At 43.3% G+C, this 27695-nt stretch overlaps 1 protein-coding gene across 1 annotated transcript in view; it reads right to left on the bottom strand.

Moving 5' to 3' along the window:
• Positions 1–577: 577 nt before the first annotated feature.
• BORCS5 (BLOC-1 related complex subunit 5) overlaps positions 578–27695 on the bottom strand; it is a 60373-nt gene continuing 33255 nt past the window's right edge. Inside the window, exons 2-3 of the mRNA XM_014307040.2 lie at positions 20656–20813; positions 578–4636 (exon numbers count right to left, since the gene is read on the bottom strand). Of these exons, the coding sequence (XP_014162515.1) occupies positions 4406–4636; positions 20656–20813 (389 nt within the window). The 3' untranslated portion in view covers positions 578–4405. The remainder of the gene's footprint in view (positions 4637–20655; positions 20814–27695) is intronic.

The raw sequence follows: 27695 nt of genomic DNA, 5'->3' as shown, positions 1-27695 counted from the left end.
TTTGTTATTAATCTGTGATAAAAGTAGTTATTTTAGCACTTTTGGACAGTGTAACATACGCAATACCACAATTACATTATACACACAAACCCACAACTGAGAATTTAGGTAGAACAGTGTTCCTAATCCATCAGCTTTGCCTGGCAACAGCACTTGCCCTTTGAATGCTGCCTGCAAAGAACTTCTTGGGTCCAAATGGTTGCTCTGAGGCAAACTGAAGTGTTTCTTCAGTAAAGCTTTGAGCTAGTTCTGCACTTCCAAGAATATTAATAAGAGTCACCATAAATAGAAAAGGAAAGGGAGCTATTTCTTGCCTTCTCTAACACCCACCCCTCTGGGAAGGGGCTGCTTTCCTGGCATGTAAAATGCTGCCAAACACTTCTGGAGAGTTGTCCTGCTGCAAGGGATTGCTCACTTGAGGAGTGGATTTCAGCTGCCATCTCCAGGGACCCTCACCGTGCTCCACTGCTGTACGAAGCCAAAGTGTGACACTACAGGCAACAATAAGGCTGGGGCATCAGGCCATTAAAAAAAGAAACCAAAAGGAAAAACAAAACAGCAGCAAAATAAAAAGAAACCCTGTAAATCTGCCTCTCTATTCAGTATCACCTGTGCAGGTGAGAGTTCATGACCATTCTACTTTCCCAATGCCAAGTCCCAAGCATCACTGCTCACATCTTCTATTTAAACTGGACATCACTGCCAACCAGAACTGGGACAGCATCAGGGGGAAAAAACCAAGCAGCATTTCTCTTTGCATTCTGGGAATATGTTTCCTTTCAATCCCATGGCAGAGGCAGCCCCAGGGCACCTGAAATCAGCCACCTCCATGTCAGAGAATGGGTGCAAAGTAAAGCTGAGATCAGCCTGCACTGCCCAGACACCACGGTGGGAATGAAGAATGAGCAATAAGGCAATTGGAGAAACAACACACTTGGAAAAGAGCCACACCAAAAGTTTTAATGCTGGAGCTGTGGAACATGGAGCATGTAGGAAGCTGAACAGGGTAACCACCCATAAACCATGGAGTGCTCAGCCACAAGGCTGGCAATCAAAACACCCTCTGGCACTTGGGAGCAGGAGGGATGTTACAGCAGTACCTGGGAAACTACTGGCACACAGTCTGAGAGAGGGGCTGCCTCGTGCAACCAATGGGCCTGTGAAAACATGTATTTCTACTGTGTAAAAGCTTGGAGGAGGGGAAAACACACTTTAAAATATTTAAGGATATTTAAATATATTTAATTTAAAATACATATATTAAAAAAAAAGCAACAACAAAAACTCTTTTCTCTCCCCTTCAGCAGAACTTCACAGGAATTGCCCTGCAGGTAGGCTGGCACTTTAGCACCCTGTCAATGCATACAGTGACAAAAACAACGGAAACAACAAAGCAAACCTGCTCTGCATGGGCAGCACAGTGACCAGTGTGAGACACAAGGAGCACCAGTGGCAGCACAACGAGGGAGTTGCAACAGCAGAGTCAGGGGAAGGGCCAGAGCAGCTCAGGGCAGAGGAGAACCCCAGCTCCAGTGACTCGTCCTGCTCCCCAGCTTTTCCCAAGATCAGGTATCAAGAAGCTTAGCCTGTACCCAGAGCACACACCACCAGAAAGCAGAAAAGGGCAGCAGTGTCTGGTTTCAGGGGAGCACACCAGATTATTCACTGTTCACAGCACTAAATTTGTGATAGAAGTAACAGCTGGTACATTCACCAAAGATACCTGAGGCCTCCTCCAAGAGTGTGTGGCTTGGAAAAGGAAATTCACACACAGAAAGGTGATTCCAGTCACATCTCCAAGCTCCTGCTAAACAGCGTGGGAGGGGAGCGTCAGTCTTACCCTGAGCATCACTTGCATCTGAGCTGAAGCTGAAAGCAGCATGTGGAGCAAAGCCAACAAGGAGCAGCCAAGCAACAAACAGCAGCTCAGGAAGATGTGGCAGGACACATCTCCCCCTCAGCAAGAGGGCCAAAGACTTACAGTCCCTGAAGGCAGTGACAATGTTTTAAATAAAACTGTAAACCATCGTTCAAGGGCATTTATAGGGTGCATGCTTCTTACAGTACCCATAGGAGAGACTATCACCTGTGGAATGAAGGTGGTGACATCTGAGCATTGGAAAAGGTTGGCCTTCACATTTCAGCTCTAATTTCTTTCTAGTTCAGTTATTACGCCTTCCACAACCTGTCCTTGCTGTTGCAGAAGCTCTGTGTGTAAGGCCCAGCACACAGCCACAAGTTTAAAGAGCACTGTTCCTAGGAACAAAGGTTTTCCCCCATTCCCAGCCCAGTGCTTTGGTGTTTTCTGGCAAATGAGGAAGGAACTGATTTGCAGTGCTCCTCCTGCAGCCTTCAGCTGGGAATACTATTCCTTTGCCCTCATTAGCACTGCAGGGAGCAGTGCTTTGATCTGATACTTCATGGCCTGAGGCCACATGTCCACAAGCCTCAGAGAAGTGTCTTACAGGAAAGAGCATCTGCCTTGACATCCAGTATCAGGATCTTGCCACTGGCACAGGCTTCCAGCATACCAGGGTGTGGGACACTCATGATCCCGTCTGGCAGGCAGCTGAATGTCCCACATTTTAAACATCCAGACAGCATCATCTGGACAAAGAGGACAAAAATGGCTGCAGCCACTATTTAAAGCAGCTCAATATTCTTGTGTCTGATGGTGGGAGGCAGAGACACATTCCATGATGGACAACGAGGACCCACAAGGGCATAGCCATGACAAGCAGCTTTTCCTGGGTTAGGTCTCATGTAAGCTTTTAACAATCTAAGTGTAAAACATGGCAGGAAGCTTGAACAAGGATGGAATTCTGATGTTTTATCCTGGACAACACACAGCATGTGCCTATGTACCAACAACTGTGTAAAACCTCTCAGGTGGGAGCAAGAGGCAAGGGGACCTGCTGCCTTTGCTAAAAACCCTCCTGCTGAGTTCCCTGCCCTCCCTGAAGCAGTCAGTCCCACTTCCCAGGGCATCATTCCAGGGGGCTTCACCTCTACAGGACTCTGCATCTAGACAGTGCTCAGCAGGCCCTGGGATCCAACCACCACCGTGGTTCAGATGCACATCTAAGCTGGCTGCAGTCTGCATGACAAAAATTCATACTACATGACCTTTGGGAATGCAACAAGAGAACAGCCTGTTGCTTCTTGCCACCAGGCAATAATTATTACAATCAAAAACCTACTGCACTCTTACTTCCAAATGCTCAGAGACAACCTTTTGCTTAATAAATGCTCTTAAGTACTAAGAAGTATGGAAGCAAGTTGCCTTTGGCAAGTGCCCCTACCTTGTGCTGTACTGGAAGCTGGGTTGTCCCTGACTGTCCTCACTGCTGGAATTGCACTCCTGACACACAACAACCCTTGGGGTTCATGGGCTCTTCAGCCTTGGCTCGCCTGGCAGGAGGCAAGAACATCCCACTGCCTTTGGAGCAGGTGGCTGAGAAGGGCTCCAAGGCTTCAGTCATTCAGCAGTGTGCCACCACCAGCTCCCAGCACAAGGGCAGCTAAACCAACACAAAAAGCCAAAGGACTTCTCGTGTCTCTCCCCTCCACCCTCATGCACTTGAAGAAGCAGCTGCACCCCACTGGTAAAAAAGCACCAAGGTAACTTGAGTGTCCCAATAAAAAAAAGACACCTTGTGTCCAACTTTGAGATGCAAAGTGAGCAGGTTGGTACCGGTGCCTGTCAGAGGGACACGAAATGCCACCAGCTGGGGAATGGGATCATTGCCGGGGCAAGAGGGTCTAACACTAAGATCTGCTTTACATTAACAGACAGACATATCTAGAACACTTACTCCTTTACAGCCTCATAAATTAGTGAGCCCATAGAAACAGGAGCCTCAGGGACATGCCAAAACCCTGCCGTGCAAACTACGTTAATTATGAAAATGGCCAGATTTTAGTAAGCCAGTTCCTGGCTCCCACACTTTCACCTATAAAACACACATATTTCCAAGGCCAGGGGATCTCAGAAATACCTTCCAGCCATCTAATTGTCTAAACCCCAATGGCACAAAAAACATGTTAGAGGGTTCATCTCGCCCTATATCCCTTTGAATTTTTTTAGTAAAAAAATCAGATAAAAGGAAATTCCTCCTCTGTAAACCCAGACTAGTCACAGCAATGAAACAAATGTGTCTGCACAGGCGGTGTAGTGGCAGAGGAGACAGGAGGGCAAGAGGAGGGAGCAGAGAGAACGGTAAATCCTCTCCTCCTGGAGCTCCTGGATTCCTGGCTGTGCAGCTCGGGCAGCTGCGGCCGCTCTCCCTCCGCTGCCCTGGCACAGAGTCCGGCAGCAGCGCTGCCCGCTCCAGCGCTGCCGGTGCAGCCTGCTGGCAGCGCTTCCATGGAGCGTGGAAGGTGAGGAGGGGGCGCTGCCGGAGCGCTACGACCTCAGCTCCCGGTCGGGTTTCATGGAGAAGGGCTCCAGGCGCTCCCCCTCTGGCAGGAGGCTGTTGAGCCGCTCCATCAGCGGCACCGTCTGGTCGATGCCCATCTGGATCCGCCGCAGGATGGCCGACATCTCGTTGACCTTCTGGATCTGCTCCGCGTACTTGGCGTACTTCTTCTGGCGCTCCTGCATGAGGCTGTACAGAGTTTCCACAGAGAGGTCCATCTGTGGAAAAACAACGAGCACAGCAAGGCTCATTAGGCCAACTGTTGTCACAGAGCTTTCAGCACACTGTCCTTCCCAAAAGCAACCACCTTGGATGCTCCACTAACAGGAGGAAACAGGCAGGTACAGAGGAGATCCTTGGAAGGTACATAACCAGTCTGTCATGAAATGGGATGATTCATAGTTGTCTACCAGGGAAGACATATGATGACCTCAGTTCTCCACCCAAATACCTAAATATCTGATCAGAAAATTCTTCATTTGCAGGACTGAAAGCCAACAAGTGCTGCCGGGGTTTTCCCAATAAACCAACAAACACATCCTCCAAGTTATCCAAACCCAGGGGACCTGTGGCCTCTGCCTACACCTGAACTGTATTTTCACTGGAGATCATTCATTTGCAAGCATTAAGTTCTACCACAGTTGCCAGTGCTAATTTTTCTCAGTTTAGCCAGGTTACTCTGCAACTAAGCCACAGCTGTTATTACCATTGTCATCTGGAAAACTCCTGCCTTGAGAGAACCACAATGGATTGCTAGTGTCCCTAATTTCCCTGAAACCCAAAAATAAGAGTGCTATAAGTGACCCCAGGAGAGACATTAAGTAAATTAGCCATGCAATTAAACACAGTCAGTACCCACACATGGCTCAAGCATGATGACAATGACAGGAACTCTAGTGCTGTTCCTGCCATTGAGTGATGAAGGCAGCCTTTATAATTGACAGCCCATTTTTCTGTTCAGCCAGACCTGCAATCTCCAGGCAGGATTCAGCCAGTACCTTACACACAAGGCCAGTGAGGTGGTTTAAGCTGTAAACCATGCTAAGATACATATCCTAAGATATGCACCACATGTTCCAAGAGCTCAGTAACAGGGCTGTTCCAAGCCCTCAAGTGCACACTCCAAGCTCGGTTACTGTGGCTCACTGCAGCTGTACTTAACAACCCCAGTGACTCCAGTGCACTGGCTCTTCCAGCTGGGATGTCTTTGTGGAAAGCAGCCCCCTGGCTTGGCACTCAGTACAAGCCCACAGTGGCAGGGAGTGAAGGGCAGGAGAGTTTTAACACAATGAGCAGTTTTAGCCCACTGCCACCTCTTCCCACTGTTTTCCCAAACTTTCCCATCAATTGCTCCACAGGTTCAAACAACATCCCTCTCCTGAACTGTGTGACAGAGTCAACCCATCTGGTGGGGGACAGTGGCCATACCTGTCACCCAGGACAGCACATATTTATCAGTGCAATGCTAAGAAAACACAAGGTGCTGACCTGACCTGAGTTACGCAGCCCTGAGCAGGCAAGTGCAACCCTGACCCCCTGTCCAGTGTTGTAGGGGAGAACCTGCAACCAGGGAGGACTGGGTGGAAATGGTACAACACTGGAAGGCCCCACTGAGGAGGGAAGGCAGCAGAGAGAATTCTGCCATCCCACTGCTGGCAGCAGGTTGACAATGAGGATAAACTGCTGTAGCTGGATGTGCTCACAAACGTCCCTTTCAAGCCCTGGGGAGGAGGTCAAGTCAAAAACAGTTGGGCAAGAAAATATTTTATTGAGAAACTTAAGTTACAAACAGCATTGAAAACAAACACACAAGTTTCTGCTGAACTGTCATGGGGATTAGGGGGCATTTTTTCCCCCATCACCTCCATCAGAGCTGCATACAGTACCAATTGACCTTTTATTCTGCCTGCACTTTCTACTGCTCTCAGGCTGAATTCCTCCTCTTTGCCTCTGTGCTTTCCTGTGAATTCCCTCCTCCATGCCTTCATGCATGGGACAAAATAAAAACCAGCAGAGCAGGAAACTCCAAATAGAGTGGAAACAATTTAAGCCTACACAGGGGTTTCTATTAAAACCCCAGCTTAATAATTTAGTAGCTTGGCAGTAGCTCTGTAAAGAGCAGTGTGTAAAAAGCAGACCACCACCAACCAGCAAGTTCAATCCAGTGCCTAAAAACATCCAACCTAATGAGAGACAGCGGCCTGGAGGGGCAGGCAGTGGGAAACCTGCCCAAAGCCAGCATGCCTCATTAAATGGACCAGCACAGGGACCCAGGCAGAATCCTCCTCTGGTTCTGAAGTTCTCCTCCACTGGCAGGCTCTCCACATGGCCTCACAGCACTGTACAAGAAGCAAAGCTGGCACCTACCAAGCTTCCAAGCAAAAAACACCCAAGGCCCCCCTTTCTCTCCATTCCAATAATTTCCATCTGCTGACTTCTACGCTCCTTGTGTAAGTATGAGTAACATCCACTTACTGATGGGGAACAAGGGGAGAAGCTGATACTGACCTGCAGTAGGAAGAAGAAATGCAGAGTGGCCTCCAAGCACTTTGGACACATTCACAAGAGCCATAAAAAAGCTGCCTCACAAGAAAGAGAAAGGGTGGAAGTGAATGTTTCCTTACACCTACCATCCAAGTTTGCCTGCTGAGAGAGGCCACAGCAGCTGCACAGCCTGAGACACAACAGGGAGAACTGAATTGGAGCAATTGTGAGGAAAGGTCAATTTTTACTCAGTCTGAACCTGGTCTTTTTAACTATTAAAAAAAAAAAAAAGGAAGCTACATGTTAATTCCTGGAGATAAATGCCAGTGTTTCTCTCAGCTTTCCTTGAAGCAGGCCTAAGTACACACTCACATCCTTCCTACCTCCTCCCCCTCCAAGGGAGCTCCTCCAGTGCCAGACCTTGTGCTTTTATCTCTCCTGGCATGCAGTCCCATTCCTCTGGCACTCAGATGGGGCTTTCAGGTTCTGAGGGTCAGCCCTATTTACCCACCACAGGGACTAACACTGGCCTGCAGGAATCCATAATGAGCAGGGAACACACATAAGAATGCACCTCATTCCTATCTATTTAATTCCATACCTCATACAGTAGCAATAAAAAGCACCTGGAAAAGGGGAGCTGAAGTAGAGTCTGGTCCCTTGCCTACAGCCAAGGCAGTCCAAGACACCCTTGAGGGTCAGTGAGTGAAGTTGCCTTCTCTGAACATTTTCCATCAACTCCCACATCCCTGCCACAAAGCCCTGCCACATTCTCATCTGGAAAACATTCAACTCTCAGCCTTCTTGCCCATCCCAGACTGTGAAGCTCTCTGGGAAGCCCAGCAAGACACCCCAGAGCCAGCAGTTCTTCACTGTCCTAAAACCATCTGAGAGTGTTTATTTGAGCCATTGTTTCTGCTCTGGTTGCTCCAAGCTTCCTACCAGGCCACCAGAGCTGCAGACAACTGAACCCTACTGCCCTGAACCCATTAGATGTGACAGATGTGAAGCAGCTGCATTGTCACCAGCCCCTGACAACCAATCTGTGCTTCAAACATCACCACTCAGTAAGCTACAAACATCCCCAGCTTAGTGTGTACAAGTTTCTAGAGACTTAAAAGACTGAAGCCTGTTAAGAAGCAACAGAACAAAGCAGAGGACAGAGCCCAGCATGTGATGTCAGAGTCCTAATTTTCATCAAAGCAAGAGGTTCTGCCCCATCTGGAGTTGAGAAAGAAATATGTGTTCTCAGTGAAGGGGTGAGAGCTCCTAATGCAAATGTTATTTCTTTCCAAAAATCATTCCTCCTGTCAAAGCAGTAAACCTGAGGCTGGACATGCCCAGAGTAGAAGACAGGATCTTTCTCCCCTTCCTACATCAGAAAGGATGGAGGTGTTTCTTCAGTTTTCTTTCAAAAGCACAGGTCCATAAAAATAGACAAGCCTAAAACTCACCCTCCTACATAACACACTTTTTTTGTACAGCCAGTTACACTCAGAATTTGTGTCTGTTTCTGTTTCAAAGCTCAAGCCTCCTCTGTGGATTATCATCAGCAGGACACTAATTTATGCCTCAGCTTCACATTTAAACGTGAAATGACATCTACTGGGCTTTTCTTTCATCAAATGAAAACAGATTAATAATGACTTCCAACAACACTGCAAGATGGATATTTCTTCACTTAAAAGGGCCCCAGCACAGCCCCTCCTACTACACCATTCACATTGTCAGCCCTGAGTCTCCTCTGCATTACACAGGCCCATTTGTAACACCACACTGATGAAACACAAAAACAACTGAGGATACTGTCAGACATCTTGCACACCATAAATTCTTGCATTCATTTAAAAATTCTTCCTGGCCCACATTGCCAAGCAGAATAAAGACATTAATTTAGCCCACAAAAAGACTGAGGTCAGCACTGGCCAATGCCCAATTCTTTTCAAAAGACCACACTGAAAACAAACCAGTGCCCATATATATAATATACACACACACACATATATATACATATATATGTGTGTGTGTGTATATTAGATATATGAGCATATATATATATACACTTCTTACCTGGCATGGTTTTATAGTATCCCTGTCATGGGCACTTGAGTGTCCTAATTTCTCAGAAACAGAGGTCATATCTGGTTAGTTCAATGACTGAGAGACTGAAAACTGCAGCTAGACACATTTTCCCTGGTTGCAGAACATGCAAATGCAATCAGAAGTTCATTAAACTTGGAATCCAATTTCTAGAGAGGCACTGCTGACAGTCATAGCAAAACAAATACATCTCATAAGATGTTCGGACATTCCCAGCTTCTCCAGTCCCTCCTAAAACGCCAAAAAGGCAAGAAGATGTTTTTGTTTCCCCCCACAATCAGTAACAGCCTTCAAGAGCTCATCCAGACATGCATGTGTCCTTCTGTCCCAACAATTTCCTCTCAGCTGGAAATCCATCCTATGGATTTCCCCTGTGGCTGCCCCTCCAAAACACGCAGCTCTTAAGGTGCAATCCTTATTCTAGAAAGTTCTTTTTCTAGAGGAGCACTCTGAGCACAAGCAGCCTTTCCTTCCCATTGTCAGATGCTTGACTGGGGTTAAAGGAACATTTTCCTGCAGCTGCACACAAACCACAGCAGAAGGCAGCAGGCGGGAACACGACTGCATGGAATATTAGTCACCATGTACTGGTGTGAAAATAGTTTTTAATCAACACACTTCAAACTGCAGACAGCTCCTCTTTCTCTACTGCCTGAAAACAAATGTGCTCAATGAATGGATTTTTTTTCCTCTTCCCCTTTCTCTTTGATAATGTCACGCAAAGTCAGCACAATAGATCACAATGACTTCCTGATGCTGGGAGCATCCCCCGTTTCTCCCACCCAGCGCACACTGGGAAGTGATAACCTAACTGGGCAGCTTCTGTGCCAGGGATGCCCAGCCACAGATCCCACCTTCAGCTCTCATGGAGCTGTACCCTTCCTCTGCCCCACTGCCAGATAAACAACTACAGTTTGTGTTTAGGATTTCCTTATCTTATCTAAGATCAAAACCACTGCCAAAATATTCCTTTTGCTCCCTCTGTGATCTGTAAACGGTTGCCAAGGGTTATTCTGTCTAAGCATTGCACAGATCACAGTCAAGCTAGACAATGAAGAGTAACCATTTTAAGTGGCTCTGGAACTGAATTACAGCAATATTAATAGGTACATCAAGGCCCTTACTCCAAAAGATCTAAATTAAATCCATGTTTAGCCCCTTAGTTCTACAGTAGATACATGAAAACATGTATCAACATAAGCTGCTGCACCTGTAAATCTGATTATTCTGGGAGGCCTTGAGATACACAAAAGCATTCAGAATTCCAAAGAATAAGAAGGTTTGTTCTTGAAATAAGCTTTTCCACCTTTATGTCAGTCTTTCCCTGCCTCTTGTGTTACCAGACAGGAGGTGTTTGTCACTCCCACACCTCTCAGTCCTCCCAGCCTCCCTCTTCAGTGGTTTGGTGTTCTGGCCCAGGAGCTGGCCTGGCTACCACCCTGACAGTCCAAATCAGCAGGGTCACATGGCTAAAAGCACCACCTCTCCCCCTGCATGTGATCCTGGGTTCCACAGTGTTTGCTGTGGCTGTATCAGACTTAATGCACAAGATTCCTGAAAAAGCAGAAAGGAAAAAAACCCCAAAAGATCCAATTTTACTAGTAAGCCTTCTAAACTGTTACCAAGAAAAGGTCATAGGAATTCCTAGCTCATTGTCTTTGATTAATAAGAACACCTACTTAGAGCTGTCATTTGCTGCTTTTGTAGAACAATCTACATCCATCTAAGAACTCACCTCTAAAATTTATCATGGCTAAAAATGCTAAGTTACATCCTGAGCATTAGAAATGCTTCCATACCTATTCTACATAACCAAGTCTAAGAAAAATAAATACAAATACCCCGTGCAAACAAGATTATTGCACCTGTGTGTGCAATACTCTCACAAAGCCTCTGTTTTGTGGAATACAATTCCACAGTAATTAATAACACATTCCTGATCTGTCTTCAATCAGCTGTTCCTGGAAAAGAAAAAATATGTATCTGTTACAGATCTATTGCCTAAAGGACAACTTGCACAACTCTTATTTCAGGCTACCTAATAATTCTGCTAGAAAACACAACCTTCAATCTCCTCGTTTCCTGATTTTACTCTGCTGACACATTACTTGAATATTACAGCACAACAACAATTATAAACGTTATTTACATTATTTATTATAAATGTTATGTAGAGGGTTATTTTATAATAAATTTCAGTTTTGTAGTTTCAACATGTCAGAGTGACTAGTTTTAAGCAAGTCAGTTTTCCCATCACAAATAAGCTTTGATTTGAAAAGAGATGACCACTATCATTAATGAGATGTTTCTCAGAAGACACCACCATTCTCATTTCAGAGTGAAAATAGTCAGCATAATTACATTTGCAAGCCATCTGCCATTTATTCTCAGCTTCACAGATGGGACCTGATAGCTGTAGGTCTTCTTTTCCACATGTCCTACAGAAGTCTTTCAGAAAGGAATGATATTGCTGTGTTTAGTCAGGGTTGGACACACTTAAAGAAAATTATATTTAAGTAGAAAATGCTCTTAAATCTCTTCTCACATAATACAAAGGAGCTGAGTTTTAACTATTTCCTACTGTGTGTGAAGTCCTAAAAGGATTATCTAAGACTCCCTCTTTTTTTCTCTGGGGAGCTGCAGACAAAGCTGGGTTCACACACCCTGACACACTCACCCTTGCCAGTCCAACACATCTGGGTGCATCAGACCTCCCTCCATATGCTCTGCATGCCTTGGAGACATGCAAGAAGGCTGCAGTATCAATTGAGCATGGACATGAGCCCAGCAGTCAGGGTTTGGGGATTTCTGGACACCTGAGAGCCCTGATGAAGCTTTTGCTCTTCTCCTGTCAGCTGCGTTTCTCATATGAAACCCAAATCAACCTCCCTTCACCAGGGAAACTCAAAGGCACGTCAGTTCTAACAAAGTCAGTCACTGATAGCCTGAAAAACTCCTGAAATATTTATTTGTAGCTCTTCCTTCCATGTTTGAAAAGCACACAAAATGAGCCAAGTACACCCCACTGATGTTAAGGGGAGGATCTACTCCTTCATTCCCAGAAGAGAAACTTTCAGGGCTGACTCCACCATACTTCCACAGTGCTGAAGCTCAGACATCCCAGCAATTTTCTGGAGGTCCCAACATCTGGACAGTAAATCTTTGGCTTCAGGAAAGCCTCAAAGAAATCCTGAGCACTGTATATCATTTACAGACCAAGCTCTTCTGAGGCTATAGACTATTGCTCAAAATACAGTAACAAGAGTACAAACCATCAGAGATCAGTGATTCACACAAAAGTTCAGTGTGGCAGTAGTGCCAGCTCTGATCCACTCTGAGCATTCATTTTTGTTGTATTCAGCTGCAGTGGCCTCAAGATTCACAGAAAGTCGAGTAGTTCTTTCCTCTTTTTTATGTCTACTAATGAATCTCTAGAATAAATTGAACAAATGCAAGAAGGCATTTGAAAATTTGTACTACAATTTGGTAGAAGAACTTGTAATTGAAAAGTAAGTAGTAGTTCAGTTTCTGTGTAGTCTTATGTCAGGCATAAGGAAGAATTAAATTCTCTAGACTGGATAAAGCAAAAGGAAAAGCTATGACCCAAGAATCCTTTCTGACATTAAAAATTCCTATAAATTCTTTATCATATACTGCTGTTATGTTGATTTCTCTTACAACTGCTACCTGAGCCTCTTTTTCGGCTGGAACTCATCTGATTGGGGATTTTATCTTTCAGACAATTTGCAGCAAGTCCAGCAGCCGCTCTTCAAACGCATCATTTGCTGTTCCAGTTTAAAAAAAAGTTTAAAAGGTTAATTTTTTTGTCCAGTTCACTACACTTTTGGCACAGTTCATACAGGGAATTCTACTATACTGTAGTTCAGCATTTTATCCAGGCTTCTAGAGGTAGATGACACATCCAGTCAGGAGCAATGCCCACAGGAATTAATTAATAGTAAATCATATGTTTCATACCTCAGAGCAATGTTGCAAAAATGGCAAATAAACGTTCTCATGTAGAGGCATTCATGCCCCAGTGGCACAGAAATATTTAGGAAACCCTACCCTTCATAAAAAGCAAGATGGGCAGATTACTTGCACTAAGGTTTTGTAATGCTTTCAACATGAAGTCATCTCTGCAGATCACATCTGATTATTGCCACAATGCTCATTTTGGGATTGCCAACACAAGGCCCACCCTGTTCCCTCAAGTACCAACCACCATGTTAAAGTCATCAGTGCAACTCCAAATATTTGCAAGTAAGGCTGGCTAACCTTCTAAAACAAAGATTAACTGCTGAAAAACTTCTAGCCAACATTCCTGGCACCTCCACACCCCAGCCCAATTCTCACTTAAGGGCAGAGTTGACACCTTGAAAATTTCAATTCAACACTGCAAGAGGAGTTAATAGACTTGTGAATTGACTTTTCCTATATCAACACAATCCTTCAGGGAGGGAGAAGGCCATTTTTAGCCTACATTAATGCCAAACTGATCTAAAAAGAGAAATCTCATCGTTTTCTGTCGTCATTTGACCAAGCCAAATGAGCAAAGCTTTTCCAGTTTCCTCCTCGAGGTTCTCCACTCCCCACACATCCCTACAGCCCTTTCCTTGTGTTTGAGCATTATGATAGTGCACACAGTGTGTCAGGTGAGATCTCAGCTTTGTGCAAGACAATCAACATCCTCTCCTTTCTCCTGCAAGTACAAGCTGGGATGCACACCAGGTTCATACTTGCTTTTTTCTTATCTCAAATCCCTTTCATGCCCAAGTCCACCATCAAGTCTGCTAGCTCTGTAATGAAATCTAGCACTCTGTATTTCTATTTGAAGGTCTACAAACTTGGGGCAGAGGGCTGTTGGAGGGTTTTTCCATCTGGGAAAACAAGGCTAGAATAAGAAATCCAGTTGCCTAGTTTAAGCAAGCTGTGAGAAGGAAGTGAATTATGTTCCTTCTGGTACCTGATGAACATAAACTCCATGAACTAATCCCAATGAAAGTGTTCCTTAAAGGTTTTGCATGCCAGACTTGGGATATTCAATGACAGTCTCTTAAGCACCTAAGTTCTATAATAATACAAACCTTTCTGACTGCTAGATGCTTGTTCAAGCTTAATTTTCTTCCTTGGAAAGTCAGTTGTGGAAAGGATTCCAGTTTAGATCTTTTCTCAAAAGGCCATAAAGCACAAGACAAGGGAACATGCTGGAACTGATTACACACATATATTCTAGCAGCAAGGGACTGGTCTTTTCTATGACACCAGACACAGCAGTGCATGTCAGCAAAACAGATTTCAGACTGCCACCAGTGCAAACAATCTTTCCTCTTCCTTTATAACTGCTAGATCCCTTCATAAAGTTCAGGTACAGCAGAGCACTGGCCATCTGCCTCAGGCATACGCTGCTAGACATTAATTCCCTTTATTAAAGTAACAATTGTGAAGCCTTTTCAAGAGCATTTTCACATTTTGGTGCTGGCTGGTTAAGACACCACCCCACCACTTAGGTATTCAAGCTACTTGCACTGCAGACTGGAGAAAAATGAGCAAGATCAACTGAAGGACACGAAGATTAACATGTTTCCAGCTTAATAATCCTGTGTATTTATTTCTGCATGATGGTGCCTGTTGAGATTCCAGTCTTTATAAACAACACTTCATTGCTGATGAGAGGAGACATAAAGAGCTGGATAGATTGCCACAGTCCTCATCCATCAACTTCCAAGATGCCAAAGACTAAATTTAAGGTATTTATTTCTTATAGAACACAATGTTCCCTAGTTTTTTTCTAAAGGGCAGTGTGGCATTAAATCCCTTGAAAATACAAGTGGCATTTCAACCAAGGTTTTTCCCCTTTTCAGAAATATTATAGCACAAGGGATCTCAGACCCCTTTCCCTGGATTTGGGGCATTGGTGATTTAAGTCTGTGAATCAAAAAGCTCAATTTTGGTTGCAAGTTAACACAGCCTCATCTAGAACATCTTTACATATTGTGTCAAAATTAAACACATCTCCATTTTCACTTTGGCCAGGCTTCTTTTAACAGGCTTGGTTTTGATTCCCTGAGCCCTCCCCTTTAATGAGCTGAAATGTAGCTTCATGGGCTGGTCCATGTGAGCCTTAAAGCAAAGGCCAGAAGCTGAAGGTGCATTTTGGACTTAGTAAGGCCACTCGTCTTCTCCTGGACTAATTCAGTTTAGTCAGAAGTTCTCAGGGCACGTCTGCTGAAAACAGATTTCACAAACAGTCTTGGAAACTCAGGCCTGAAACCACCTACAGAGAAATCATAACCAAGATGAAATGGCAATAAACACCTCACTCAGATGAGTTCTGAAGCAAAACAAACCAAAGACCAGGCAAAAAACCACCTCCCTGAAACTTGCTCTTCATTTGAATCTATTCCCTGAAGGGACACAGCTCAGCCGTGACTGGAGCATGGGATGAATCCCAGGCACTTCAGATTTTTCTGCCCATGGAGGGATGGAGTTAGGAGAAGTGCCTGTGGTGTCTCACACAGCAGAAGCTCTGTGTGCTTACAGCAGATGTGCACCTTGAGTCTCACTGCAGCTGTGCCCAACACTGTCCCCAGCCAGGCAATGTCCTGCCAAAGTTCCTGGCCCAGATCTCATTCATTCCTGGTGATGGAACAGCTTCCTGCACTTAGGACAGCTTTTCCCTTTACCACCACCTTCAGGGACCTTGCACTTCAATTCCCAGCAGGAACATCAGACTGCTACAAGGTGTCCCTACCACAGCCAGCCCTTCCAAAGAATTTACAGGTATGAAACAAGCCATAATGCCTGCCTGGACAAGATTCATTTAACTATCACAAATATAAAAGCAATATTATTATATTTAAAAATGCAGGGGGTTTCCCCCAACTCCCACCCATAGATGCGTGCCAGCTTAGACTGAGACATTTGAAATTTCACTTTGTATTGTAAAAACTGCTCTGTTTTCAAAATTATTGGCAGTCTGGGATTGCTGTGGTAATAATAAAAACTACAAATAACACTACATTAACATTTGTTTTCAAGGCAAAGCAGCAGAGCCCTCCCAGTAACCCATTTCCAAATACACCTTAAGCATGGAGTATGTAGGAATTACATTTGCCTTTAAGGGTACATCAAATACTTCAAAAGCACAACCCCATTGACAATGCTGGAGGTCTAGTAAGAAATGCTGAAGATCTTTTCATTCAAAGCTTCTTTGAAAGGAGCTTAGAGGGCTTTCACGTTCCTCTCTGCTTTCACAGAAAGAAGACAGGCCTCAATTTTCACGTGTGACAAGTAATTTTTGTAAGCTTAACTTCCGATATTTTGTAAGATGTGATTTTTGAGAAGCTTTGTACATTGTGAGCACAATAATCCTTTTTTTAAGGCACTGAAACTAAGCTATTTTGAAGGCACATAAAATCATGAACTTTCTGAAAATTTAGCTCTGTTCCCCAGCTTTTACCTATTCTACTTGTTTCCCATTCCCTGGTACTCACCATCCCCTATCACATGACTCTTGAAATTGTCTCCCTGGCACCCAAAACAGATATCCTCCACTGGTAAGGATTTAATGAAAAGTAGTCCTCTCCCCACTTATTTGCTGCTTTCCCCTATTCAAACCTTTAGAGCTCGTCAACATTTGCCTTCAAACTAATCTTGTCAAAACCCTGGTTTGCAGATCACAGAACCGGAGCAGACACTCCTGGTGAAGAGAGCACGTGTGGCTCTATCAAACCCACAGCAGCTGGAGTTCCTCAAAACTTCCAGTGAGTTACAGTGCCAATCTATAGTATTTTCCCTAAAAAGATCCAAGCACCTCCTTTTTTCTTTTTTTTTTCTTGACAGTGAAGACAAAACCTCTTGTCATAAGTAAATCACTCCCTCCCAAAAGCAAAACTCATTCTGGCATGAAAAAAGGCACCTGAGTCAATCACCTTCCATCCTGTCTTCAATTCTTTCCCCTTCAAGGAATCTCTTGGATAAATGTATTTCTGCTCAAGAGAGAACAGTCACAGCCACCTGGAAGCTGCACAGGGTTCTACATTTAGGAGCAGATATGGATCCAGCCAACACTGCAAAGAAATTCTGGGTACACTGGGAAATGGGATGGAGAGCAAAGCCAGACTGCACTGCTCCCTGAAGGCACAGATGGCTCTGCTCAGACCTGCAGTCACTGTCATGCAAGTAGGGTTTTTTTTTGTTTTTTATTTAGTTCATTCTCTTTCTTATTCAGAACCATTGTAATTCAGACTGTGTGCTGATTTGCAAACCACCACACTTAATTCTGAGTTACTGAGGGCCAATTAATTTACAGCAGTACTTCTGAGTTTTGACAGAATCCAGGAAACTTCTTTCCTGGTGACACAGACAATGAACAAAAGATATTTGCTCTTGGACGTTTTGTCAAGGAAAGACTAAAAAAATCCTGGCTGCTGGCAGTCTGAGTGTAGCACATTATACAGCAGGACTTTTAGTACAGTTAGAGTCTGAGAAGTGAACAGACCTCAGAAAAAAGGTAGGAAATCAGAGACTGAAGCTGACCAATATTTTGTAGAAAGTTAAAAACATCAGTCACTTGACAAATCTATTATCAGAAGAAAAACACTTCAGTATTTACAGGGTTAAAGAAAGGGAAAGGGAAATACTGGCTACCAAAATGAGGATAAAAGAATTTACTGTCCCAGCTTGTGCACACATTCTGCTTTTCACAATACTTGATTTTCTCTTTCATTTTTATGCTTTACTAAGGGTCAAAGTTTTGTGTACATGGCCAACCGAAATCATTGCTGACAAATGGGTGAAGCCAAAGGCAATTTCCTTTGTCTGCACTTGTAAGGAGAGACATCCCCTGCTCTGGTTCAGCTGCACCCTGGCTTGTCAACAACTGTCAGCAGTGGTTCAATTTAGTGCATCAAGGAGAGCCCAAACAATTGGGAAAGAATGATTTAAGCCAAGTGGGTCCCACCCAGATCCTCCAGAACACACATACAGAACAGCCAAAGCAAGAAAAATATTTTAAAATTATTAGGAAAATGAACAGTAAAAACCCACCAGATCTGGCAGGGGGACTGAAAGCATCTGAAGTTGCTTAGAAGTTGTGACCAAAAAAAAAAACCAACAAAACCAAACCACAGCTGATTTGTCAGTTTTCTGACTTACAGAATCCCCATTTCTCCATCACTTTGTCAGAGGAGGCTGTTATAAAGAAGCTAGTGAGAATATCAGTATCATAATTTAATTTATTTTAGATGAAAGATCATCACAAGCCTTATGAACCAGAAGAAAACCAGCGTAGCTAATTTGAAAGGGACTCTGCCACTTGCCCTACAGAAGGCAAACCCAATTAATGAATATTGCCCCGGTGGTGTCTACCATGACTTTAAATCATGTCACTATTCCCTCTCACACTTTTAACAGCCAAAAGAATTACAATCTGCTTGGATTAATGGAGTACACTGTCATTAGGCTGGCAATTAAATCCCATTTCTGAGATTGTGTGATCTGAGTCACCAACATCTGCAAATATCTTTACATCTTGTGTAATAGCTGGCCTCAGATCTTGATACACCAAAGTAAAAAGGCCTTTTTAATGCTTCCCACATCATTCTGGACTTACAACTTCATGATGACAGCAGCTTCTCAAAACAGCACATGAATCAAATTTATTACCCAGTTTGTCATGTGGGATTTTCTTAACTCTAAGCCAATAGAGCAACAACAAATCAAGGTCAGTGTTTATACTTGGTGAATAAAAATTAACCACATGCTCGAAAGCATTTTTTTGACACTGAAAAGGTATTTGGTGTCAAGGACTTTTGAGATATGCAGAATTCTCCAGCTCTTCTACACATCTGGGAGTATCTGAGGAAACACCTCAAGCAACATTTCCCTGTCATGCCAGACTCTTGATTTTAAAAAAATAAAAAATCTGGCAGCCATTCTACTGCTTCCGACATCAGTAGTCACACATGAGAAAGACAACCTCATTGCAGAATGCTCATTCCAGGAATTAATTCAATCCCAAACAGTATCATCAAACATCAATTAAACATTCAATATTTAAACAGATCAGTGTTTCAAATGATGGTTTGGTGGTAAAAGCAGCAGCACAGGAGACATTTTTGCCATAGAGGTCAGAAATGAGATGGCATGTTATGGGTTTTGAGAACAAATCCACTGAAGCACTACCTTCTCCAGCCATAGAAGATGTTCAGATAAATGCTTTCCTCAAATCAGAAGCTAACCATGGAGCACAATACAATCCTTGCTGTGTCACAGACATGTTTGATGAAAAATCCTTTCCTTAGGATTTTTTCTCCTGAGAAGCTGAGAAGCCTCAGGAACAAAATGCAAACAATGATCATCTGCTACTGTGGAATGCCACACGTGGATCTGTGATTGGCCTCATGTGGTTGTTTCTAATTAATGGCCAATCACAGTCCAGCTGTCCGGACTGTCTCAGTCAGTCACAAGCCTTTGTTATCATTCCTTTTCTATTCTTAGCTAGCCTTCTGATGAAACTCTTTCTTCTATTCTTTTAGAATAGTTTTAATATAACATATATCATAAAGTAATACATCAAGGCTTCTGAAACATGGAGTCAACATTCTCATCTCTTCCCTCATCCTGGGACCCCTGTGAACACCATCACAATGCTGTACAGACCTAAGTAAGGCACGCTACCTTAAAACCTTCACTCGTCTTTTACTTCTTGGAGAGCTGCTTGCAGCACCTGCCATTCCAACAGAGGAGCAGCCACTGTTCATGGCCAGGCCTCCTGGGGCACAGCCAGCACACAGCCAGCCTGGCAGGAGCTGCAGTGCCAGCCCAGGCACGGAGCTCGCAGGGCACTGAGCTCACAGGGCTGCCTGTAAGAGCCAAAATGAGAGATGTGGGACTCCAGGTAGCTCTTCAAAATGCAGTTTATTACATCCAAGGCATTACAGCAGCCCAGGGTTGTGGGTGACAGAGCCTGTGCCTACAGCTGTCAGCTCCAGCTGCAGGCAGGCCTGGAGACCCTTTGGTTTTGGCTACAATGCATTACACACCTTTCTTTGCTGAGCATCTTAATACAGAAGAACCAATCTATACCTTAACTATTAGCTATAGCCTATCATAACTACTATAATTACCATATTCATGTCACTATTCTCCAATCACTAAAAGTTAGTACATTACAGTTTAAGCTAGAAGTTGTTATTCAGTTTTCTTGCAGTGGAAAATTCTGAGACCTGTTTTCAACTTGCAACATTTGCTGACTTGTTTGCCTGTACTATCTTCCTGCTTGGTAAAAACATCCTCTTGTTTGAGGTGGGTTTATCCTTTGCTCTAAGCCATGAAAACCCCTTCTCACAAACCTACCCTTTGCCTCCTTGGTTATCCAGTAAGACTGGCTCAGTAATTCTTTTCTTCTATATCAAAACTTGCTTCCATCTCTATTCCTTCATCAGACTTTACATTTAAAAATCCTTCTGCTAAGCATACATATCTGTGAGACTTTCTTGTCAAACTTTCATCCTTCCCAAGAGCTGCCCTGGCAGGAGCCACAGTGCCAGCCCAGGGCTGCCCTGGTGTGCCCAGGCTGCTGCAGCTCATCCAGCACCACTCCCAGCCCCGCAGCATGGCCCCAGCCCCAGCCCTGCCCGCCCCTCACCTCCTTGATGCGCTTGACCAGCGCGTTCTGGTCGAAGGCCACGGCCTCGGCGCACTGGTGGAGGTGCTCCTGGTAGCGCAGGCACAGCTGCAGCACCTGCTGCGGGTCCAGCTTCTCCAGCTTGGTGTTGGTTGGAGATGTCTGCCCACTGAGGAGTCCTGCAGAGCAAAGGAAGGCACAGAGTTAATCTGACTGCTCATGCTGTTGGCTCAATGCAATCCAAGACACAGCAGTGTGGCATTCACATTTCCTGAAAAATCCCTTCGCCCAGGGTTTTTCTCCTGGGAAGCTGAGAAGCCACAGAGAAAAAGGAAAACAATTTTATCTCATTTGTTTCTCCTGTGTTTTGCTCACATATGGAATGTGTTTGGAGATTGTTTACCACAGGTGATTGTTTTATTGGTTTCTGCTGTGAGTTGTTTTCACTCATTGGCCAATCAGTGCCAAGCTGTGTCGGGGCTCTGGAGAGAGTCACATTTTCATTATGATCTTTATAGCATTCTGTAAGTATCCCTTCTGTATTCTTTAGTATTCTTTAATGCAATATAGTATCTTAAAATAATAAATTAGCCTTCTGAGAACATGGAGTCAGATTCATGGTTCCTTCCTGCCACGGGGCACCCTGCATATACAATACAGCAGAACAAATCCAGCGGACAAGATTTATGAGGGGTGATGAAAAGCTAATTCAGAATCATTTAAGGATGTTTTGAATTTACAGCAGTGCATACAACAGCTTGCCACAGAACTTGGCCCTCCCTGACAGAGCCTGAACAGACACTAAGTGCATGTCCATCATGCACATCTCCTTGGTTTTCAGCGATATCCAAGTCCTGTTTTTTCTCCTCCACAAGAAATCCTAAACTGTGAAGAATGAGCCCTCTCCTAATTTATGTAAGACAGAAGAGGAAGGAGTTGAAATAAGCATTCTCAGAAGGGCACTGGAGTCATACTATTTTCACCAGACTAACACTGCCAAGACCAGAGCTCTAAAAATTCACTTATCCCCCAAAATAAACCTGAGTAAACAAATGGCCCACCTTAAGTTAAATTATTAGGGGTGAATTGTCTGCATTTTGCCTACCTTGCCTTTTTTAAAGCTTCAGAACTCTTCTACCTTCTAAGGCTTTTCTTTACACTCTCAAAGACTAGCAATATACCTCTTTTTGTTTCTTTAATATGGAGTTAAAATCCCTACCTACTCTCATGACCAGGTTTCACAAAAAATCTCACAAAAAAGACATTGGACTTAAAAGTGGGACACTGGTTAATATTCAGAGGAGCAAAACTGCCCAGAGAAATTTCTCCTGCCCATTGTTTGTTGCCTACGTAGTGCAACTTGAGAATGTCTGCTGAGCTCAAGCATGTGTGTGCCACACTGACCACCTTCCCCACAGCAGCTGGAAAAAATTTTCCTTCAGCATTAGCAGAACTCTTTTCTTGTTGGGACACCATCTGTGACAAACTGCACATACACATAATGTGCTTTTCCCAAAACATCCATCAAGCTATGTAAACTGAATTCAGTGACTGCACGCATGTGCCCTGTGGGACTCTCATTTTACAGACAGGAAAAGACATTAGAACAGCAAATGTAAGCAAGTATCACACTAAGCAATTAAAAAGTAATAAATGCCAGTTATTTGGATTGGAAAAGCTCTTCTAAGAAAGTACCTCAGTGGAAAATGGAAAGTATTTTGAATGGCCCCTGTGCCTATTGGAAGCTACAACTGGTGACATTGATTTCTAAGCTAAAGCACAAGAACAAGATAGAAACCAAGAAGCAAGTCAGAAATATCTTATGAATATGAGCAAGTTAAACCTTTTTGAAAACATTTGCAGACCAAAATGAAAATAAAACTAGGACGGCAACTTCATCAAATATGAAGAAGAAGCGGGTTTACATTTCATCAACCCTCAACATCTTATTCTCCCAGGATGCTCTCAATTGCTCTCCGCACAAAGCCTCATCATAAGAGATTTTAAAAAAAGGTAATTTTGTTTTACTGATTTGTCCACTATAATTGTGTTGCCTCAAGTCAAGAGGTCAGGAGAGGAAACAAACCATTTAGTCTCAAAACCCTGTATTAGCAACAGTCAAGTTATTTTTTATATGTTGGAGGGAGTTATCTCAAACAAAATCTTAGATGCAGATCTTTCAAATCTACTTTCAGGTAAAGTACAAAACTGTGACAGGAACAAACCCACTGAATGAAATAAGACTTTATAAAAATTGTTTATGTTTCATATTCTAGTGCTTCCTCAGTTCACAAATTGGGATCTTTTACAATATTATCTTGTCAGGATGAATGTTCAAATAATGTTGTCAACTTTTAATATGCTGAATGTTCACATAGGAATGAAGAGTTCACCACACACCTGAGGCTCTTATCCCGTCTTTGCACTGATCAAATACATGATGCTATCAGCCAGCTAATTTTCTTTTATTACTAATCTCTCACCAGCTTCAAGAGGAAAAAGAAAATTAGACACTGCTTGAGAGATTTAATTAACATGAAGTATGTACTTTGGCCAACTTATGCTGCTTATGAAAATTTTGAAGTGGAACAGGCCAAGGGCTGTAAAATGAGCTAATAAAGAACATGCTACTTAAACTCATGTACTTACAGCCTTGCACAGGTTACATAATGCTAAAACAAAAATTAATAAACCTAAGCCTCTCATTTCCTATCCTGAAAAACACAAGCTTGAGTAAAGGGAGACATTCCCTATTCAACTGGAATTCCTTCATAAGAAGCAGAGGGGGAAATACAATCCAGTACAAATGTTTGGACTAGGGATAAAAAACAAACATCATATGCTGCTTAAAGATAGACTATGGTATTATTCTGGGTGATGCAGTAGGGAGAAACCAAAGGAATTAGTTTCTCCAAAGACCTCTGGGGCAATGCTGACAATGCCAGAGAACAATTTAGCTTATTTTCAACTTGCAAGAAAGGAAAAAGTACAGTAAACAAGAGCCCCATGCAGCCTGGCAGGAACTCCCATTGTCAGAAGGTCAATCCACCATTTTTGGCTGCTCACTGTAACCACTTACTAACCACACTAGGAATGTTAACATTTCTTACTAACATTCCCCTCTGCCCTGCTCAGGTGTGACCCCCCCTGGAGCACTGCATCCAGCTCTGGAGAGCCAGCACAAGACAGACACGGATCAGGGACACAAAAATGGTCAGAGGGCTGGAACACCTCTCCAGTGAGGAAAGACAGAGCGCTGGGGTTGTTCAGCCTGAGAAACAGAAACCTCCAGGGAGACCTTATCAATATTTAAAGGGGCTTGTGAAAAAGACAAAGAGAGACTTTTACCAGGTGACAGAACAAGGGACAATAGTTTTAAAGAAGAAGAAATTTAAATTGGACATAAGGAGGACACTGTAAACATGTCTTTAAACATTGTAAACATGAGTGTGGTGGGAAGTTGGATGTCCCATCCCTGAAAGTGTCCAAGGTAAGGTCAGATGGGACTTTGACCAACCTCATCTAGTGAAAGGGAGTGAAAGATGTCTCTGCCCATGACAGGGTGGTTGGACTAGACCATCTTCAAAGATCATCTTATTATCCTCCCAACCAAAACCTCCCAACCATCTGATCATCCTCCCAACCAAAACCATTCTATGATTAAATTAATTTGCTGCATTTTTTTTTAGTAAATCTTATTTATATGAATATAATGTACTAGTAAAAATCTCTCCTCTTGAAAATCGATGCTTCCTTCTTAAAGCCTTGGCCCATATTTTGACCTCTCCACAGAACAGGGCCATCCCTCAGTGGCTGCTCTACATGTGGTTTGTAAGAGGATATGAGATCACATCTGTTGCAATAACATATTTATTAGGTCACTCTTACAAGTGCCAAAAAGGGGAGAGACAGAGGTCACTGAGTGGTTCAGGCTCGCTCCTGAAACATCCAGAACTTGAACCTGGCCACCAGCATATCTCAGAGCAACCAACCACTGGTGTACTATCCCTCCTGCACTGAGGAAATGGTGTTCCTGGGATTTCTTCTGTGGGATTATTACTCCCCAGCCCCACAAGAGCACAGTTCTGCTCTTAAATGAAAAGAAAACAGCATCGAGAGCTTTCATTTCTTATTAAACTGAATACTCATTTTTCAAGCTGCTGGTTCTCTTCCAAAGGAGGAAGCACACCAGGAATCCTCCATGTGGAGGATTGTCTGGAGCCTTGGGAAGAGGCTCCTTGGCACATGAGTGATACAACACACCCCAGCATGAGGAGGGGGGGCTCCACGGGGGTGTTGTGGCTGGAGAGAAGAGGAATGGGAGAACAGAAGGCTTCCTGCACAGCTCCAGTGCATGGAGCAGAAGGGTTTGGCAAGTGCCAAACATTGCACAGTCCTGGCTATCCAATTACACCATAAAACAAGGAAGACCACAGACCACCTCTGCTCCTGCCATGATGACGAGACGTCAAATCTCCCACCTACCCACACATCTAGTCAGTAAACAGCACGACCAGGAGGTGACAAACAGCAGCTGGGACAAAGAAAGAATCACATTTCTGAGCTTCAGAAAAAACCAGCTCAATACACCAAGTATGTCATGCACAGAGAAATATCATATATCACTACAAGGCTAGCTGACCCACAGACTTGACAAATCTGTTATTGTTTCCATATTCCTTGGCAAAGCAGAGGCATGTTAAAACCATTTTCCTCCTACTTAGTCATCTCCTTGCTGGTTCCAGGTCAACATACACGTCCAACAAATCATATCCTACTGAGCAGAAGAAAGCTGTTAGTTTAAAAAGCATTTTTATGACTAGAAGTGAAGTTCTTGAAAGAAAGCTTTTCACGCAATGCTGGTTCTACACACATACAGAACACAGGACCCCACCATGGTTATGTTCTGCTGCTTTAGTGGGCAATCCCAACAACACTTTGAGTGCTTTCCAACCTGAAAAGCATTAATATTTCTTTTTGACTTCTGTACTTCCACTTGTCAATCCCCTTTTCAACCAGTAACAGCAGCCATTACAAAAAGAAAACCACTAGGTCGTTAATTTATTATTACAGACAGCAAAGGATATGATGTTGTGGGGTCTTCTTACTAATTCTAAGGCCAGAAAGAGTTGCTGTCATGAGCTAACCAATCTTTCTGTGGAATATAAGAGAGGACTTCAGAAGTTACACCTTCCTAAACCAGGCCAGAAGTTTACCTTGCCCAGAATACTGCTTCCAACATCTAACAACAGTGGACATTCAGGGAAAAAAACATCTTTTTCATGCCTCACAAGATATTAATAAAAATTTCAGGCAGAAAAGACTGTGCTCAGTGAAGCTGTGGATACTTGAATTTCACTACTCCTTTTTGAAAGGTATATTTCTATCTCCACAATGTCTTGTGACAATAACTATGATGCTTATTTACACAGCATGAAAAAAACCCTTCTCACTTGCTTTACGCTCTGTAGTTGTGCTGTGACACATCAGAAGTCTGAGCAGGTTGTACTTCATTCCAACGTCTTTCCAAGCTCAAAAACCCCACTGGATCAGTCTCCTCTCCCACAGATAACTGAATTTCTTGGATTACCCCTGTAATACCTTCAAACACCTCTAACCTGAGGCCTTACTTCTCTCTTTAAAAGCCAAGTCAATTCTTCTCCAGAGTATATTGGTCACACCTCTAAAAATGCAGATGCTTTTATAACTGCTACCCCTTTGCAGGACCTGCTAATCACCAACACCCTTTTTAAGAGTGTGCATTACAGCGCTCATCACCACTGGTCTTCCCCCAAGACCAAGGTTAAATAAAGCATCAGATTGCTCACCATGGTTGACAATGGCTTGTCAGCTTTACAGAAGCATTCCTGGTGCTGGTACCTGGTTTTGGAGGGTTATTACAGTGGGCATTACCATTTTTTCTAAAACCTCTTCTTTGAACACTTCTCATTCATCCTCGTAAAGAATGATGCTTTTCTGAAAGACCTTTCTGAAGACAATCCCACAGACTCTCCAGCAAGCTTCTAGAGAACCTGAAAAGCTTTTAGGGGTTTGTTTTTTTTTTTTTAAATTAAGTAGATACAAGTAGAAAATGGCTTTCCTTCAAGCCATTTTGAAGGAGATTTCTGTTCTGCTTTTCTGATGACTTCCTAAGAAATCCACTACAGTTTTCATCTTTCACTCTCCTAACACAAGCTTCTTTTTGTCTGGGTTTGGGAGTTTTTTGTTTGTTTTTGGAGTGTGGGTATCTTTTTGCCTACAGGTCCCTTCATACTGCTTTAACTACACTGCTTTTCCTTCTACCATTCTTCAAACTCACCGGTACCACCTGAAACTTATTTCAACCATTCTTCACTTCTCTTGCCACTCTCATTTTTTTAATGATATTCCACTTCATAAAATTAATCCAAGACAGTAAAATTTCTCAGCTCTTCTATTCCACATGGATTTGAGTAGATTACAGTTACTATAGTATATAATAATAATGTAGTATATACAAGAGAGTAATTTCACTTACTGTCATCAAGGCAACATTAGTTTCAGCTCAAAAAGAACTAGTGTTTTTCAAGTCTCCAGGAATTTTTCTGTGTTCCAAGGGTATTTAAAAACTATCAACCCCACAACTTGCCTCATCAAGCCTTTCTAAAGCTCTTAGGTAGAAGCTATCCAGTCTGGTCAGCTTCTCAAATAAAGTCTGGCCTCAGTGGCCACAGATTAACTGTCATCGTTGTCTTCCTTGTTGCTATTTGCATGGGAAGATTGTTTTGCCAGTACCTTCAAGATTCCTAAGTACTAAAAAAAGATCCACACAAGAAACAGATGAAATTACATCCCTGAAGACAGAGTCTTGTTTCTTGATCGTTGCTGCTTGCACATGTTTGGAGGCAGCAGATTTTGTTATTAGCTGCAATAGAGAGCTCATTTCCATATATTCTCTATGCAGGTGCACTTCAATATCATCTACTGAAAAGAAAGAATTGCACACCTATGTGCAGCAGAACAAAAGGTATTAAAATACTTGCAAAAGATACTGTAATCAGATTTACAGGACTCTTACTGAC

This window comes from Geospiza fortis, unplaced genomic scaffold, assembly GCF_000277835.1.
Source record: "Geospiza fortis unplaced genomic scaffold, GeoFor_1.0 scaffold10, whole genome shotgun sequence".
Lineage (NCBI taxonomy): Eukaryota > Metazoa > Chordata > Aves > Passeriformes > Thraupidae > Geospiza > Geospiza fortis.
The sequence above is the reverse complement of the archived record's forward strand: the minus strand, read 5'-3'. Positions and strand labels throughout refer to the sequence as shown.